Source organism: Cryptomeria japonica, chromosome 3 (genome assembly GCF_030272615.1).
Source record: "Cryptomeria japonica chromosome 3, Sugi_1.0, whole genome shotgun sequence".
NCBI lineage: Eukaryota > Viridiplantae > Streptophyta > Pinopsida > Cupressales > Cupressaceae > Cryptomeria > Cryptomeria japonica.
Genome location: NC_081407.1, coordinates 759344702 through 759363861, shown reverse-complemented (window position 1 = coordinate 759363861; position 19160 = coordinate 759344702). Strand labels below are relative to the sequence as shown.

General features: G+C 32.8%; 1 protein-coding gene across 1 annotated transcript; it reads left to right on the top strand.

Moving 5' to 3' along the window:
• Positions 1-9980: 9980 nt before the first annotated feature.
• Positions 9981-11143, top strand: LOC131049432 (probable pectate lyase 20). The gene is made up of 2 exons (XM_059217677.1): positions 9981-10147; positions 10579-11143. The coding sequence occupies exons 1-2, from the start codon at positions 9981-9983 to the stop codon at positions 11141-11143; spliced, it is 732 nt and encodes a 243-aa protein (XP_059073660.1).
• The last annotated feature ends 8017 nt before the right edge of the window (positions 11144-19160 follow it).

The following is a 19160-nucleotide window of genomic DNA, read 5'->3' as shown; positions in this document are numbered from 1 at the left end:
TTGTTAAGTTGTACTTATTATTAGGGCTATGCAAGTATGTAGGAGAAGAGAATACTTGGTTTTTTAATATTATAGCTATCAGTTAGTCTCAAATCTATAAAAACCAGATATTAAAATTAACTGTACTAGACAACAAGTTCCAGTACCATGTTAGATTCTTTGGGAAGTGACAATCGGGCTAGAATCTCGTGTCTGACCTAGATCATGTGCAACTACAGTTAATAGATAATCGAATATCAAATAGTATAGCCAAAATCTGAAATGAAAGAACAATATAGACAATGCAAGAGAACTTGAGAATACTCTTCATACGCTCACCAAGCTACCAATAGGTGCATTAACTCCTACTACCCATAAAATATGGGAAGTTTTACCTACTTGATAAATGTCAAAATATGTAGCATAACCTCCTTAAGTGAAGATAGAAAAGAAGTTATAATTAGTGGCATAAAAGCCAAAAGAGGGTGAGAAAATTAATTACCCTATAACCTACTAAAGGTAAGAACAAACTCGTGGTTATGGAAGGAGGCACAACAAGCCAAAAGGGAGTGTGTGACTCAATTACTCATGTGTTAGAAAGTGGTACATGTAGATTATGTATTTTTCCATGTTTATTCACATTAACCACTCCTAATAAACCAAAGAAAGATTAAATAATATTTGTAGGAAAAAGAATAACGCCTAACAACTACTATGTGGTAAAAGGTAAGGTTTCATTAGCATATAAATTGAAGCAATACTTATATGGTGTCCAATGATCTCCAAAATTATGGTTTCAAAAGTTTAATTCATATGCTATGTATTATAATCTAGTGTATTTCCTAATTATGTTGGTTGCCTATATAGTTGGTCAGATATTGGACTTTGGTTTTGGTGGGGTTGGTTTTATGTACTAGATGGTAGTCATCGGGGGTGGCGATAATTGTTTCTTTTTTCCCCTATTTTTTGTGTTATGTTGTTTATAGACTTTACTTTCTACTGTATTGGGCGTTGGGCCCCTTAGCAACTATTTAATTATTAAAAATTAAACTTTATGATGGTAATCAATCTCTTTTTATCAATTTATGCATAGATCATTTGTTGATATTTGGTAACAATGAATGGATGATTAGAGATATGGTATACAAAATTTCAATACATTTCAACATTAACAATTAGGGGTTCCTATATGCATCCTAGGCATTGAAAAGAGAGAGAAATAAGAAATGTTTGATTGGGATAGACTAAGTATGTTGAATTTGTGTTGTAATATTTTAGTATGCAGAATTATATGCTAGTAAATGTTTCTATTTTCTTGGGTACTAAGTTATTAGTTAAGTAATATATACGTCTTCACTTTTAAATGTAGAGTATATATTGCATGTTCCTTACACTAGTCTACTTCATATTCTAATTTATGTTATATTTTACATAAAGCTAGACATTGGTGATGTAATGGGAGCCTTGGGATTATTATATGGCTAATATTGGCATAGAGCATTGAACAACAATTAAGAGAGACTTAAGGTGAATGCAGAACACTATAAATTATTATATCTTCTACTATGGTGATTACTCACAAGGGATTGTTGACTTAGATTTGACAGGAGATGTAGATCATAAAATATCTACTAGTGGCTGTTTCTTTAGCCTATTTAGTGTTTCTATTACTTGAATGAGCAAGTGATGGGTTGTAGTCATTTATCCATTGTAGAGGTATAGTACATGACAATTAGTAATGCCTGTAAGGAGGTGAGTTGGTTTTAGAGTTTTTGTTGAATTGTTGGCCTTATTCAAGCAATAGTTTAAACTCAATGTGAGAGTCAAGGTGTCATTAGCTTGGCCAAAACCCAATTTTTTGTGTATAAATGAAGCATATAGATGCACAATACCATTTTTCTCATCACATGGTGGAGGATAGTGGATGATGATTGAAAATGATGACTCTTTGGTGATTGTTTTAGATGATTTGATGAAGCATGTAAGCACAAATAACATTAGATGGTGTAATAAATATAATGGCCTCATAGTCCTTAATACTTAGATGCTAATATTCCCTTTATGCTTTTGCAAGGTATTTGAAATAAGTGGGAGAATTCTAGAAAACCATTGTCTCAACCATATTTTGTTCATATCTAATTATTTAATAGTTAAATTTTACATGTATTTTTGTTATCACTGTTAGTGTGTGGTATGTTTCCACTATCATATTCGTGTTAGACTTGTACCAGCCACTTAGAATTGGACAAGATCTCACCTTATAGTTATATAGCAAAGTTAAAATCAGCTAAATTATGCAAGTCGCTTGGAAAAGAGGGGTATATTAACTTGAATGGCCTTCCTAAAGGTCCTTAATTTTGAACTTTTACCAAATAAGGGAGTACCAACAATCAAAATTTGACTACTTGAGCATCGTGATTATTTCATTGTGCATGCTTGCCTTCCATCCCCAACTAATAACTATACGCAGATTGGAGGATGTGCATGAATTTACTCATGAGATTTCATGGTCTACATTACCGTCACGCACGGAGTGCATTGGACTATTATTTTTATTCCTTTAATTCTTCTAAGCATACTTTCATCAAGATTTTATTTGGTTTTGGAAACGAGGTTGTACTAGCCTTCCAGCGTACAAATAATGTAATGGCCCCATGCAAATTAGTGTGGCTGCAAAAAATTTTCTTTTTATTTAAAAACTACATTTAGATTTGTGATACGAAAATAATTTTAGTTGATGAGGGATGGAGGAGACCACCAACTATAAGGAAATGTGGATTCCATGTCCCACGACGAAGTCAAAAGCTACATGTGCTATATGGAGTTCATTCTGATCTTTTATCATCGAACAACATAGCAAAAAAAACCATGCGGAATAGATTGTTGTAAAATCCATGTGCCTTTTTTTCAACACACAAGAAATTTGTTATTTGTGAAAAAGCATGGAGATACTCTTCAAGTGTGCACACATAACATCGAGAGTCGGCCTTAATTAATGTTTGACGTAGATGGTCAGTGTCTCATACCAATCTTGACTATGACTTGTTGAATTGTTGCAAAGCATGTTGTGAGGTCGGTATTAAGCTTCTTTGTATTTACCAAATTTAAAGAATATAAACTAGAGTTGGATTTAGTATAGTTGGCGCGTTATATTTTATGGAGGTTGCAGAGGAGCTGGTGATGCTTGGTAGAATATCAGGCCAGTGGTAGTAATGGGACTTCTTTTTCTACGTGAGACGCATGATATCCTTGTAGTTCTTGGGCTGCCTTTGAGATTTGGACGTGGCAACAGGTTCTCGATGAATTGGCCTTCAAAATGTAACAGGCTATTCATTTATTTATGGACTGGGTATGGGAATGGAACCTCTGTGCTATCAGGGTCAGTCGGTTTGAGATCTATGGAAAGATTTCATTAGAAGCAAAACAACAGGCATGAAGGATGAAAACTGGGTTGTCTTAGATAGTTAATATAGTAATCTTATTTGGCTATGTCTGGGAAATTTATTGCTCCTGAATGTTGTACATGAATCCTCTGCAACCCCTTTTTATAAAGTTAGGAAAGTTGTACCAAACCATATCGTTGGTGAACAAGCATCTTCTATGTAAGTAGTATTATTTGAGGGTGGTTGATATGGATTAAGTTGTTGAGCACTTTAATTCATTTAGCACTATTGTAAACAAAAGATGGAGGAAGAAGTTATAGGAATGGTCTTATGACGTTCTTTTCTACACATATGGAGCAATCTGTTGATGAACATTTGAAGCACTACTTTAAATTTTGTGCTTGATGAGGTAATGTCTTCTCTTCTCCCAAATGGTCTTTCATAGAAAGAATAGTACAAGTGGCATAGCTTTCTTTATTGGTGATAGCCTTATATCATGGTTGAGCTAAAATAAGGATTTTGTATCTTAGTCTATGGTAGAAGCAAAATATATTGCAATAGTTTCTTGTTGCATTTAGGTTTTATAGATAAAAAAAGACATTGTAGCAGATGGAGATTGAATTTGAAGAACCCATGCCAATCCTTTGTTACAATACAAGTACTATAAACATTTCAAATGATTGGGTAACACATTCACGGAAAAACCCATATCTCAATTAAGTATCACTATCTAAGAGAGAAGGTTGCAAGGAAACAAGTGAAGATAGAATATGTTGAAACAAAGGAGAGATCATTACAAAACCTTTTCGAAAGGAGACAATTTAATATCTTGGCTAGAATTTGGTAGTGGTATCGCCCCCCTCTTAAATGAAGAGGAAGTTAGTATATGTTGAGGAGGAGTGTTGACTCCTCACTGCAAGTAGTCTTGGTGGTATTGTGAAAAAAATTACAAAAGGTATTAGTGGATTAATTTTTCCTTGAAGACCAAGAATCAAAGTGGATATTTGTCATTGATGTCAAAGTGGAAGGAAAGGAAGCCGAAATTCTACACCATTTGGGGAAGAAAGGATTGAGAGAGAGAGAGAGAGAGAGAGAGAGAGAGAGAGAGAGAGAGAGAGAGAGAGAGAATGAAAGTCCAATTACAAGAGCACAAAGCCAAACTTGAGAAGAATGAAAGTCCAATTACAATGGAAGCAAATTTTCTACACAAGGGGAGCCCCTAATTTCCATTACAAGGAGTATTTTATTAGTAGCATTTTTCATGTTTGGAACCAATGACAAAGGAGGAGATTGTTGAAATTTATATTTTCATTAATGTCAAAGGAGGTAGTTAAGGTTTTTGTATAAATTATCATTATGTTACCCTCAATATCCAGTTTTCAAAAATTACAATAATTTTAATTAATATTATGTCATATCAAATAATTATTGATCTAGATAAATAGAGTCAAGTTATGTTAAATACATCATTCAATATAGTATGTCACTAGTATCATCTTAATCAATTTTTTATTGTTGAAGGATTTGGAAGTATTTGTGATGTGTATATGAAGTTCACTCCTCAAAAACTATATCCACTAGCACATTATTTTATACCACATTCTACCATAGTTATATTTTGAGGCTTGTATGCTGGAAGATAAATAAGGCTACACACAAAGACAAGTCTATTCAAGTTGCAAAGGTGGAATTCAATAACATGAAAAGTTAGGGTCAACATTATGCTCATAGAGATCACTTCACAATATATTATGAATTTTTTTATGAATGGGTCAAATTATTGCACTATGAACCAACTATAGGAAGCATGTGAAAGTGTACTAGGACCAACTAATTTTTTTTCGTAAAGAATAGCATCATCCAACTCTTGAAGTAGCATGTTGGATCTTGGTTTAAGCCTTTTATATGTTTGGTCTAAAGTATGCATGTGGAAAATGTGTGAATGTTGTAAATAAGTTATAAGATGAGTTGTGATTATATATAATGTAGGGATGTATAAGTGTAATTGGATTCATTTAAAGAGTAATTCTTACTAGTAGAACTAATAACCATGGCAAAAGTTGTGTAAGTTGTCAACTAAATTTTAGGTTAAGTGGGCAAGATCAATTGAAGGTCTCATGCACTTTGAGAGGGTTGTCAAAAGTTGATTAGATCAAGGTGATCCTAAAGCTTCATTCTTGAAGATCTGCATATCATATCTTTCATGTACTATTATTGTATTTAAGGTTGGCGCCTCATGATTATAGTTGGTGTTCACTTCTTAGACTCAGGGATTGGTGTCTCCTGTGGGTTGATGCATACAAAATATTATAAGTTTATTATTTAGTTTATGAGGCTAGATTTGCATATTAGATCCAAGAAGCTTTTCTCACCATGGTTTTCCCCTTAAGTTTCTACATAAATCTAGTATTATATTGTGTTGATGTCCTCTTATCTTATCTTATCAGTTTCTATGATGTTTGGAGAAGTTATCAAGGGTAATTAATTTGGAATTGGTGTCTACTGATTACCATTCTCTTAGTGTCTATGTGTGATTAATGCACATAATATATGCATTCTATTAAGAACAATAACCACTATTTCTTTTATTTTCATTGAAAAGAACTATCTAGATTTCCTTGGAAATGATCTTCTATTTATGTCACTTTGTGCAATCTTCCTTTATTCATAATGTATCTTTGTTCAAGACAAAAATCAAACCCGTGTAGCAGTAACAAGTTATCCTATATTGTCTAACAATGTAAAAGTTTATTGGTTATTTTGGATAGTTTAAAAATTTGGATTTATAAGTTTTGAATTTCATAAATACTTTTCCTTTGTAATAATTCTTTGAAGTAATTTTGAATGATATTTTTGTATTAAAATTTAGCTATTAATGAATTGTAATTGAATACACTAACTCACACTTTAATTATAATCATTAGCATATTATTACTCATGGATTTGTTCAGGTCAACCCAAGAGTATAGCCAGTAATCCTTAGCTTGACTAAATCCATCCATTGATTATTACCATTTATTTATAATTAGATTAGTAGTAGATCAATAAAATAGATATTTATTTATATATTAATAAATGCATAGAGTAGCATATATCAATATAAGAATGCAAGTAGTTCTTAAGAGAATTTAAGTAAGAGTTGTAGAGATGTTATTAAAGCTTAAAATTTATTAAGTTATAGCTTTAAACGTATAGAAATAAATTCATTAGTCAACAATATTAAACTTGAATATATTCTTTCTGTATATCTTAAGATGAATAAGTTATTATTTGAATGCCTCTACAATACTTTGTTTAGATTAAAAATAGAAAGACTTTTTAAAATCACAAGACTAATATATAAACTAGGATAATAAGGATAGTAATGAAAGAAATGGACTCTTGGGTCAAGGGTAAGATGTAAGCCCTTATCCCTTACCATATAGAAATAATAAATTTTGTTTTTTATTTTGTGATTGTTGAATATTGAACTCTGACTTAGTGAAAACTCTAATGATAATATCATAGTTTGTTTTTTTAAATGTAAAGGATAAGGATGGAATTTCATATTAATCTCATGTTGACATGTTCATATAGTTTCTTGACTAGATGATAGTTCCTTATCATTAAATGGTTAACCATCTCTAAAGTTTATGACTATATATATAAATATTAAATGGATTTGATCTTATATTTTGATTGTTTGATCATGATAACACTTTTTAATCAAAGGAGTGATTAGATGAATATGATATTGAATATTATAATCAAATCTAAGGTAGAAAGTTTATTCTAAGATGGAAAATATATTCTGTTGTCAAAATATTTGAACCAATTAGATTTAATGAATGAAACTAGGTTATTTATGATAATCATTTCTTATCAATTTATAACATGTTAATGATATAATGTTAGTGAATTTATGCATCATATAATAACTCATGAATTAGTTTTTAAGTATATCATTTAGAAGATTTAATAATGAATTAGCATTTAATATGTCTTGCATGATATCAGGTTAATTAGATAGATTGATAGTTACCTTTTCTTTTGTACTCTTATACATCTGTCTGTATGAGTTTTATACTCTCAAGATCATGTTTAGACAAATCTTGTTATTGGTATTCTTATGTACTAATGTGTTTGAAATCAATTTTTATGCTAAATTTAATTATCAAGAAGATAATACTTGTTAGATGCTCCTATTTTCCTATGACTACTTTGTATACTTGTAAATTCAATTATTGTTTGTGTAAATGGATGGTGCTAAACATGGAGAACCATATAAGGATTGAGTATCACCCTCTATATATCTATCAACAAATGACTTAAAAAGATGCATTGGGAAAAAGATGTTTTATCAAATTTTAATATTATACCATGCTACTACTTTTGATCATTTAGAACTCATACTCTTTGCCGTATCATAATATTGTTATATTAGCGTGTGTGTGTGTGCGCACAGAGAGAGAGAGAGAGAGAGAGAGAGAGAGAGAGAGAGAGAGAGAGAGAGAGAGAGAGAGAGAGAGAGAGAGAGAGAGAGAGAGAGAGAGAGAGAGAGAGAGAGAGAGAGAAATCATGTTTAAGATTTCTCGGCATCTTTGCGTTGGGCCAGGTATTCTTCATGCCAAGAAGAGTTTGAGGGGAGTGTAAAGATTTGTGGTTGGGTAGATAAGTTCTTCGATGATGCTCTCACCCAATGTAGGCTTGTTGGAGATAGTATCTCATGAGTTCCTGTTAGGGTTACCTTAATTTTTGTACTCTTTGTAATTGACCTTTGGAAGCTATGTAAAGGAAATTGTTTCCTTATGATAGGGCTTGTCAATGTCTTTTCTACTTAGACATCATGTTTCCATTCTAATATATTTGAACATGTTATTTTAAATGTTTTAGAATAATGCTTATTTTATGCTATATCATTATTTTAATAATATGGAGGTCCTTATAGTTTCAAATTATTATTGTCTCAAAACATTAAAAAATATCAAAATTGACACATTACTAAATCATGTGAATGGACATTGATATATTCAAAGCAATTTCACTTGTATTTGGGTTTGCTTCATGTAAGATAAACAAATTTACCAAATATTTAATATATATTTTCCATGTCAGTACATATAAGAGGCATTTTTATAGTTTATTATTTTTGTATTTATAATTTAATAACAAGTCATCTAGTGTAAAAATGTTGTAATAATAAGAGGTGGTAGAAAATTTCGATAGAATTTATGATACAAGGACTCATGTTCAACTTTAATATTATTTTATGTGGCATGGAAAGTGAGATGTCCACTTCTAAAAATGGTTTACAAATCCAATCACATAGAACTATTTGGACTTTTGTTGATGCTATTTAAATGATTTTTATTTGATAAAAAAATAAATCTCACATAATTAATTACTCCATCTAATAGTAAAAAACTATAAGTATTAAAAAGCCTTCTATTATTCACAGCTCCTTTTTATAAGTAAGATCTACACAATTAGAAGTTCTAGAAATGAATGATCTTATTAGATCAAAATAAATAACAATTAGTCCACCATTCATACTTCTTACAAAAGCCTTCTCACTATTAAGCTGTGTGTGTCATACAATTCAATAGAATTAAAAGCTGAATTAATGCACAAAAATGTTCCAATAGTATCATATGTCTTTATTATTTTTAAAAGTTGAATATTTGGTTTGATTAAATATATATTTCAGGTTGAGCTAGCCATCCAAACTAAAAACATAGAAGGATTCAACATATTATTTAAAAGTTCATATTATTAAATTGATATGATGTAGAATTAGAAATAATCAATCTTTATAAACTTATAACCTTAAATTAATATATAAATATGTCAATTATACCTAATTATCCTCGTGACATCACACATAGCAACTAAAACTCCAATTATTTTCACTTCGATCTATCTTTCTCTAACGTAATCATCCATTCATTATGTTTTATTGCGTTAACATAAAGAAGTTTATCCTACAAATATACATTTACAATCTATTAAGTTTCGATATGTTAGATTCTTTGGAATTCTAATTTTTTCCACGATAAAAAAAATGAAGAGCACGGGAACCATGTGAGCGCGGGAACAACATGCGAGGATTTTATACCAAACTTGGTCACCCATCCCCGTGCAAATTACGGAAGAGGAAAGTCATTTATAACCGAAGACAAATATACTTGTGGGCCATATCACCTTTGCCAATGTTTCTCATGTTTTAATGTGAAACCCAAAGAAGTGTTACTACTGAATAACTCAATGGAGTCACCATGGAAAGCAGACACGGATAAAATGCCGCGTCCACCACATCCATGAAAGTTTCTATATCTATGTTTTTCAAATAGATTTGGAGAAAACTCTCAATTCAGAAAAACGTCGGAGTAAACATTCTAAGAAACGTTGGAGGAATGCTCTATCACATCATTACTCACTATTGTTTATGAGTCAAGCGCTATAGTCATGTGTATTACCACCGTAATAATCGCACTGAGATAACGTGCACACAACAATTTTTCAAACGTCGGGGTCAAGATTTCCCCTTCTCTACAGATTTTGCACATGATGATTTTGTATATAAGATAGCCCAAAGGCATAGCATGTAATACAACCATTGCAGGTTTTCTCCTATCCAAAATGGCGAGCAGACAAGCCTTACAGCCATTGTTTCTTCTTCTTGCTGTCTTTTTCATCAAGTTAGTAATGGTGGAATCAATAAGAACCCCCTTCAATATGACTAAGGCTGAGAATAGTGATAAATATCATGTTGAGAAGCCGGAGCTTGTAGTTCAAATGGTAGAAAGGTAACCATTTCGCCTTTCAGATGATTTAGAAATTTTAGAGAATTTATTTATGGTAGTATAGAAATGAAATCCAATATCTTATTGAATTTAGTACATTAGTATGAAATCTTAAATGACAAGGTTTATTATAAATGTTCTATTTATTCTTATGCTGTTCCTCGACGTTTTCTTCACTGTAATTTCTATAATACTATTCTTGTAACTGTAGTTGGTATGCAGCAGTTATAGAACAAATTTCTATCACCCATATCATCATGCCATTGGATAATTAACAATTGTCGTCGTTGAGACAGATTCAATGAAAGAAAATTCACTACAGAAAAGATATTTAAGTCAGTTCAATTAAGAGAATTTCAAAGTCCTAGCATTTTTTTATAGCTAGCATATATTACAGACAGTTGAGATTATTTACTTCAAGAACTATTGTGCAGGAGTTTAAATAATTCGAAAAGAAAGCTGAGCTCGTGCGAAACGGGGAACCCCATCGATGACTGTTGGCGTTGTGATCCTAACTGGGTTAACAACCGAAAGAGACTGGCTGATTGTGCCATCGGATTTGGCAAAAACGCCATTGGAGGTAAGAATGGCAGATTTTATATAGTTACAGATCCAAATGACGATGACCCGGTCAATCCTCGACCTGGCACTCTGCGGCACGCTGTTATTCAAACCGAACCTCTCTGGATTATTTTCCAAAAAGATATGGTTATTCAGCTCAAGGAGGAGCTTATCATGAACAGTTATAAGACTATTGATGGTAGAGGTGCCAATGTTCATATAGCAAATGGAGCTTGCATTACAATTCAGTATGTGACCAATATTATCATTCATGGAGTTCATATCCACGACTGTAAACCTGCGGGAATACAAATGTTAGGAGCTCCCCGATACATTATGGGTTTAGAACCAAGAGTGATGGAGATGGGATTTCCATCTTTGGATCAAGCGCAATTTGGGTTGACCACTGTTCATTGTCAAGTTTCGCAGATGGATTGATCGACGCCATCATGGGTTCCACTGCTATAACCATTTCAAACAGCTTTTTCACTCACCATGACAAGGTGCTCAAAACTGCTTTTTTGGTCTACCATAAATATACTTTTCTTTGAAATTAGGTTTCACAATTGTTTTGTTTATCCGAGGATTTTAGGGTAGGGTATTAAAAGCCTATTACTAGATTTTGTAAAAAATATAGCTACCTATTAGTCTAAAGTCTCTCAAAAAAATCATATAATAAAATGAACTATACTAGACACCAAGCTTTGATACCATGTTTTTTATTGTGCGAAAACAGGTTTTCAGGGGACCCGAAACCCCTTACAACAATGTTTGAAGGGACCCAAAACCCTCAGATTTTACCAAGATCTGGAACCCACAAAACAACGCTTCCCCATAAATCAAACCATGAAAACTAGTAGCCCTAACACAGCTAAGCTGACAAAAGCCAGTCGAACACCAGCACTGCCATAGGCAAAAAGAGCCAGCCAGACACTTAAGATATGATCAAGACAAAAAAAAATTACCACACCGAAAAGGCTACAACCTTAACCTTAAGAAATAGTGATGAGGGTTAACAAGCACCCTTAGCTAAACAACAAGGATATTCACGACTCCCTTAACCTGAGATAAAGACTCCAGACACAAAAAAACTAGCCTAGGCCATAACCAAAAACAACCACTTCCTAAACTAGGCCCTTGAAAACTATCAGCTTCCAGCCAAACAAGATTAAACATAAAAGACAAAACATGCTAAAAAGAAACAAGGAGATTTTTAAAGGCTTCCTTAACCTTAGACTTAGGTTTTGAAATGGTTCCCAAAAACATAAAAAGGTGTTTTGAAGTGGCTCCCTCAACCACCTTGGATCAAAATAGAGGCCTTAAAATAAAAACATCAAATCAAACAAGCAACACCGAAAACTCCACATCTATAGGAGAAGACAAAAGAGAGTTTGAAAGCATGGATCCATCAACCAGAAAATTGTCTGCCTCAAGAAAAAGCAGGGTCCTACAACTTGAAGAGATGGGTTTAGCAGTAGCACTCGTAACCACCAGGGCAAACCCAGCAACAAGAACAACTTCCAATTGGAGAACAAAGTCCAAAACTTAAGAAAAAATCCATTTCGCTTAGCTGGAACAAAGGGTTTTTGCAGGCCCCCATAACCGAAAGATCCAAGAGAAAGATCTCCTTTAGAACCTCAGTAGTCTAGAAAGAGGACAACACCAGCCATCCGCTAGCACCACCCAACCTCCATGGCAGCACTCAACTCCACCTCTATAGGAGAGAAGTTGTCTCCAACACCGTCCTTCTTCGCCTCTAAATAAGGAAGGGCCACCTAAATAAGGCAAGCTGGGGAAAAACCCAGGCTACACAGAGAGGGTGTACCAACAGAATTTGCAAACAAAAGCATGACTGGGCTGGAGAGAACAACCCCTCAACAAATCTTCAACAAAGGTTGAGGGAGCATAAAACCCTAAGTCCCAAAACATTAGAAGCCAAAACTTCAACAAGGAGGAGAGAACAAGTAGAGAAAGGGGCTTCCCTAGCCTCGAGCTCGTCTCGGGACACATCATTCTAGGGAACCCTAGAAACACCGTAGGGAGCCATCATCACCACAATCCACCAAATGAAAAAATGATTTATGGCCGATGACAGGCAAAGAATGGCAGGCAAACACCATTGCCCCGAAACCCTCGTAGCACCCTTTCTGGTTTGAAACCACCAACCACTCTACCAAAGCACAGAGCAGAGAAAGGGGAAAAGGGACGGCAGTGGGCTCGTGAAGGAACCCACGACTTCCTACCCACCATCTGGGTCACCTTCGTCCTCCTCCCCTGCAGCTTTGATACCATGTTAAATTCTTCCAAAAATGTGAATTAGATTAGGATTTTATGTCAATTATATATCACATGGAAATCCATTCAACAGATGATCAAAGATCAAAATTTCAGAGTAGAGATAAAATATAATGAACAATAGAGATAATGCAATATAATTTGAGAATACTCTTGATACTCTCATTGAGCTATCACCAATTAGTGAAGGTGAGAAAAGAGTGTTGTATACATAGAAAAATAACGATGTATATAACCAATAGCTACATTAACTTCTAAGAACCATAAAAGACAGAAACTTTTACCTACTTGATAAATGCCATTTAAACATGTGGCATAGATTCCTTAAGTGTAGATAGAGAAGAAGTTATGAGAGGTGGCACATTAAGCTAAAAGAGGGTGAGAAACCCAAGTACCTCATAACCTACTCAGGTAAGGACAAATTCATGGTTATAAGAGGTGGCACAACAAGGAAAAAGAGGGTGTGTGACACAGTTACCCATTTGTGGGAGAGAGTGACACATCTAGCTTATATATTTTGCCATATGCCTTCATATTAACCATTCCTAATAAACCTAAACAAACTTAAATAATATGTGTAAGAAAAATAAATACCCCCTAATATAAGGAAATGAAAAACTCACAATAACAAGCGCTATGTGGTAAATTGTAAGGATTCATTTGTGTATAAATTGAAGAAATATCTATATGGTCTCGAACAATCTCAAAAAATGTGGTGCCAAAAGTTTGATTCTTTTTGAAGTCAGAATCTATACTTGCTACAAACCATATCATTTTATATATTTTAACTATATGGTAATCAATTTCTTGTTACCAATTTATGTATAAATTATATGCTGATATTTGGTGACAATAAATGGATGACTAGAAATATAATATATCAATGTTCACTAAAATTCCACATAGAAAATTTTGGGTTGCTAAGTGCATCTTAGGTATTGAAAAAGGAGAGCAAATAGAAAGCTGTGGTTCAGATAGGCTAAGAATGTGAATTTATGTTAGAATATTTAAGTATGAAAAAATATATACTAGTAAATCTTGTATAAGAGTTAACTAATTATTTTCTTGATTCAAACTATTGTGAATATAAAATTTATTAAAAAAAAATAATGTTCAACTTTATTCAAGTTACATAAGTCTAGTGTGATTTTTGATGTTATTCATAGTGATGTGTCAAGTCTTGTAGACATGCTTCATTGGAAAAGACCATGTATTATTTTACTTTAATTGATGATATCTCAATCAAGATGTGGGTCTATTTTATAAAGAATCAATCCAAGGTCTTCATTAAATTTGAAGAGTGTAAGGATCTTTTAGAAAATGAGGCAAGTAAAATGATCAAACCGTTGAAAATAAATAATGGCAAATAATTTATAAAAAAATAGAGCTATAGAGGACATGAGTAATTTCCTAAGGGAAAGGATGATAAGTATGTTTAGTGGGGGCTAGTTTAGAATAGGGAGAGGTGAGTAGTACTACATGTTACTTAATCAGTGGGTCCCATTCATTAGCAATTATTGATGAAACCAATATTGTGGTTTGGATAAGAAGAAAGAGCACAATTAAATATCCTTTAGTATTTGGTTGGGATGCATATGTACTTCTGTTCTCGTAAAGAAGAGGTCAAAATTGTAATATAAAATAGTAAAGTGTATATTTTTTAGTTATGGTAAAGATAAAATAATACAAGTTGTGATTGACATAATGTGAAATTTATTATATAGCTAGAATATGATCTTGAGAGAGATTGGGTATTCTTCTATAGTTGAGCAACTAGATGGGAGTGTTAATTCTATAATGCAATGATAACCAAAGGCCAAGATAATTATGCTTCAAGGTGAAATAAAAGGTTTGGATGTAATTTATGAGGATGCTAGTATAAAGAGATTAAAGAAATTAAAATATAAAAAATAAAATATTAATTATGGTGAAAATATTTTATAACAATATTCCTTTATAAGAGTAAAACCACCTAAAACAACTTGGATTTGGATAGCTCCAACAGGCTTTAACAAGAACATACTACTTCACATGATGATAATAACTAACCTAGACCCCCTATATGCACCTTACTTACGTCTTGGATGACATCCAAGCTAACTTTGATATGTACTTATAACCCATAGGACAATCTAAATAGCTATATATGATTATAATAACGATTATATAATTTTGAAGAGCTAAAGTAGCTACAAGATAAATATTCATAACCTAATACATGTTATAAGGAGAGAAGAGTTATGGGAAGGATAAATAGAAGATACAAAGTATAAGGAGTTATAATGGACTGCAATTAATGCATTGAGATATAAATATAGGGTCGTTGGTTATCAAGCCCAATATTGTGTATTATGTTTTCTTTCTATTTAAGTACCTAAAATAGATCCAAAATAAATTTTAAAATTACTTCTATAGAACTAAGTTTGGGGTTATTAGACTAGAATTGTAGTCTAAACCCTTTGAGAAAAAAACTCTAGCCTGTCTTCTTTAGATTTTCTGCTACTATTAGTTTCATTTCTAGGAAAATTGTTAGGTTGTGTTGGGGTTTCTTCTAGGAATAAAGTTTTCAAATTCTAACCATTACCAATCAAGAAGAGACCAAGAGAGAAAGGAAGACAAACAAGGCTGCATGTTAAGAAAATTACGTCAAAGCAACATCCACAAATATTTAAATAGTTAAGGGAAAAGATGGATTAAGAGATGAAAGACATCAACCTTGATAAGAGAAGAAGATTGCTGCAAGAGGAAGGGGTTTCAATTTTACCTGGATGGATAACTAATGCAGCCATAGTATTTGATAATTTGAGATCCAATTGGAATATCTAGGTCAAACTAAATGCATATGTTGCTTATTAAATTTAGACTAGATCAAGATTTAATATTGATGATTAATCTCTATTTGTTTGGGCATTATACCAAATAGGAAAAAGGCCACTAACAATATATGATCCAAGTAATATTTATGGACAACTTCTTGTCCAAATAATTAAGGACACAAATCTAGTGGATGCGGATAACTTGATAATTAATGCAACAAATTTTACTAAAGCTCATGTGGAAAAATTAATAAAGTAAAACACATGGTGCAAGGTAAATAATTAATACTTGAGAGAAGAAAATATGTAGCTAAAGGATAAGTTGGGATCTTCTTCAAGGCCTCTCCCATTGCCATCAGTTGATGCATCCATTTATTCTAGAGAACACTCTTAGAAGTCTCTATAGAAAAAATTCATTTGAAAAAAGAGACTGTGAAGCTTAGAGAAAGAGAAAAACAACAAAGCATGGAGTTAAAAGATATCTAAATCTAACATGGTCATAGAATTAGTGAAATTAAGATTTAAAAAAATGTTGGCACATGTTGAGAAATTTTGGCTAATATATGTTGGGACTAGGAAGGATTTTGATGAGTAGAAGAGGTAAGAAATAAAATTAAGGTGCTTAACAAAAAACTCGAAGTAAAAAATGGGACCTTTGACTATTTTAGATGTAATGTTCAAACCAAAGGGAAGAAACAATAAAGAGGTGCATGAAAAGATTACAAATGTAACTATTGGTAGCATGAAGAAGATAGACAAATCGATGCAACAACAAAAAAGTTTCATGATAAGCCTGTAAGGAGCTCAAAAGATATGACCAGATAAAGGATACATTGATCTCTTCATTCCTCAAGAAAGATACAAGACTACTAAAAGAAACCGGAGCTTGTAGCTGAGATTTTAGAATGGTAAGCATGTTGCGTTTCAGATGCTTTAGATAATTTATTAAAGGTGGTATGGAAATGAAATGTGATGTCTTACTCCATTTAGTACATTAATATGAAATGCTAAATCAAAAAAGTTTATTATAATATGTTCTATTCATTCTTATGTTGTTGCTTGAAATTTTATTTACTATATGTTCTATACTATTATTCATTTATCTGTACTTGGCACGTAGCTATTATAGACAAAATTTATTTTCGCCATATCGTCATGTCATTGGATAGTTAATAATTGACGTTGTTGAGATAGATTCAATATAAGATAAATTCATGAAAGAAAATATATTTAAGTCAGTTCAATTAATAAAACTTCAAAGTTCTAGCATTTTTTTATAGCTAGCATATGTTCCAGACACTTGAGATTATTTACAAATTTCAAGAACTACTGAGTTCGTGCAGAACGGGGAACCCCATTGATGATTGTTGGCATTGTGATCCATATTGGGTTAATAACAGAAAGAGACTAGCTAACTGTGCTACCAGATTCGACAAAAAATGCCATCAGAGGTAAGAATGGGAGATTTTATATAGTTACAGATCCAAATGACGATGACTCGGTCAATCCTCGACCTAGCACTCTGCGACACGCTGTTATTCAAACCGAGCCTCGCTGGATTATTTTCCAGAGAGATATGGTTATTTAGCTCAAGGAGGAGCTTATCATTAACAATTACAAGACAATTGATGGTAGAGGCACCAATGTTCATATAGCGAATGGACCTTGCATTATAATACAATATGTGACCAATATCATCATACATGGCATCCATATCCATGACTGTAAGCCTGCAGGAAATACAAATGTGAGGAGCTCCCTGAATCATTATGGGTACAAAACCAGGAGTGACAGAGATGGAATTTCTATCTTTGGAGGAAGTGCAATTTGGGTAGATCACTATTTGTTGTCAAGCTGTGCAGATGGATTGATTGACGCCATAATGGGTCCCACTGTTATAACCATTTCAAACAATTTTTTCACTCACCATGACAAGGTGCTTTAAACTGCTTGTTTGGTCTGCCATAAATTTACTTTATTTATAAAAGGTTTCACTATTATACTTTTATCACATGGATCTTAGAGTAGGGTACTAAAAGGCAATTATTAGACAGAAACATAAACAAATATTAGTATTAATAAACTTGTCGATAGAGTGCTATTTCTCAAGTTAGCTATATATATTATTTTTGTAGGTGATTCTTCTTGGACACAATGATTCCTATACCCAAGATGTCAAAATGCAAGTAATAGTTGCATTCAACCACTTTGGAGAAGGGCTTGTTCAGCTAATGCCTAGGTTTGAATAAAATTTTATAACTACTATGTATTCCTTTTACGAAGAACACGATACAACTTGCTGACGTTTATTTATTTAAGTTTAAGAAATGAATGTTTTGATGCAGATGCAAATGCCGACATGGATACTTCCATTTGGTGAACAATGATTACACCCACGGGGAAATCTATGCAATCGGAGGAAGTGCAAACCCCACCATTAACAACCAAGGCAATAGATTCCTTGCTCCTCGTAATCTATTCCAAAAGGAGGTAAAATATCCTTACAACTCATGTCTCTTATATATTTGGTATTCAAGGGATGTAGAGTAGTTATGGTATGGGTAATGTGCAGGTGGCAAAGCCCAAAGATTCAACAGAAGGTAATTGGAGATCAGTGGGAGATCTAATTTTGAATGGGGCATTCTTCACAACATTAGGGGTTTGAGCATCCTCAAACTATGCCAAAGCTTCGAGTATGGAAGCAAGACCTTCCTCTATTGTGGGCTCTATAACTACAAATTCAGGTGTTCTCACCTACACTCCGGTCATTAATTACTAAAGCGGAATATATTAGTAATCTTATTCTCAAATTTGAAGTATAGTGGTGGACTGTTAAGTCAATATGGTTTTTATTATTTTGATTGCCACCAAAAAGAATATTTAAGCTATGCTTCACAAGGACTGCGGTATATAGACAAGAATATTTGAATTTATGTCTATACCAATATTTCAGAAAACTAATTTGTGTGAGTTTATTTTTTAACTATTAACATGCCTTGTATAATTGCACATGACACAACTAAATAAATTCACTCTAACGGGACTTGTATTGACCTTTCGAGTTTCATTTCTCTATTAGTATTTTATTTAATATAAAATAGAGTATACTTAACTCATAGAAAGTGAGATATTTTAGAGTAGAGTCCCCTTTCCATTTAGGTTAATTAAAAAGTAAATATAATTAATTTTTAATATATTAATTTAGATTAAACAGATTGAAAGTTGACAAAAATAAAGGGTGTAAATTGTTTTTTTTAAAGAAACCTAAGGGTATGGATATTTACTTATTACGCTAATGTTGAAGATAATATTGATGCAGTGTATAGTCCACTCACTTCTATATC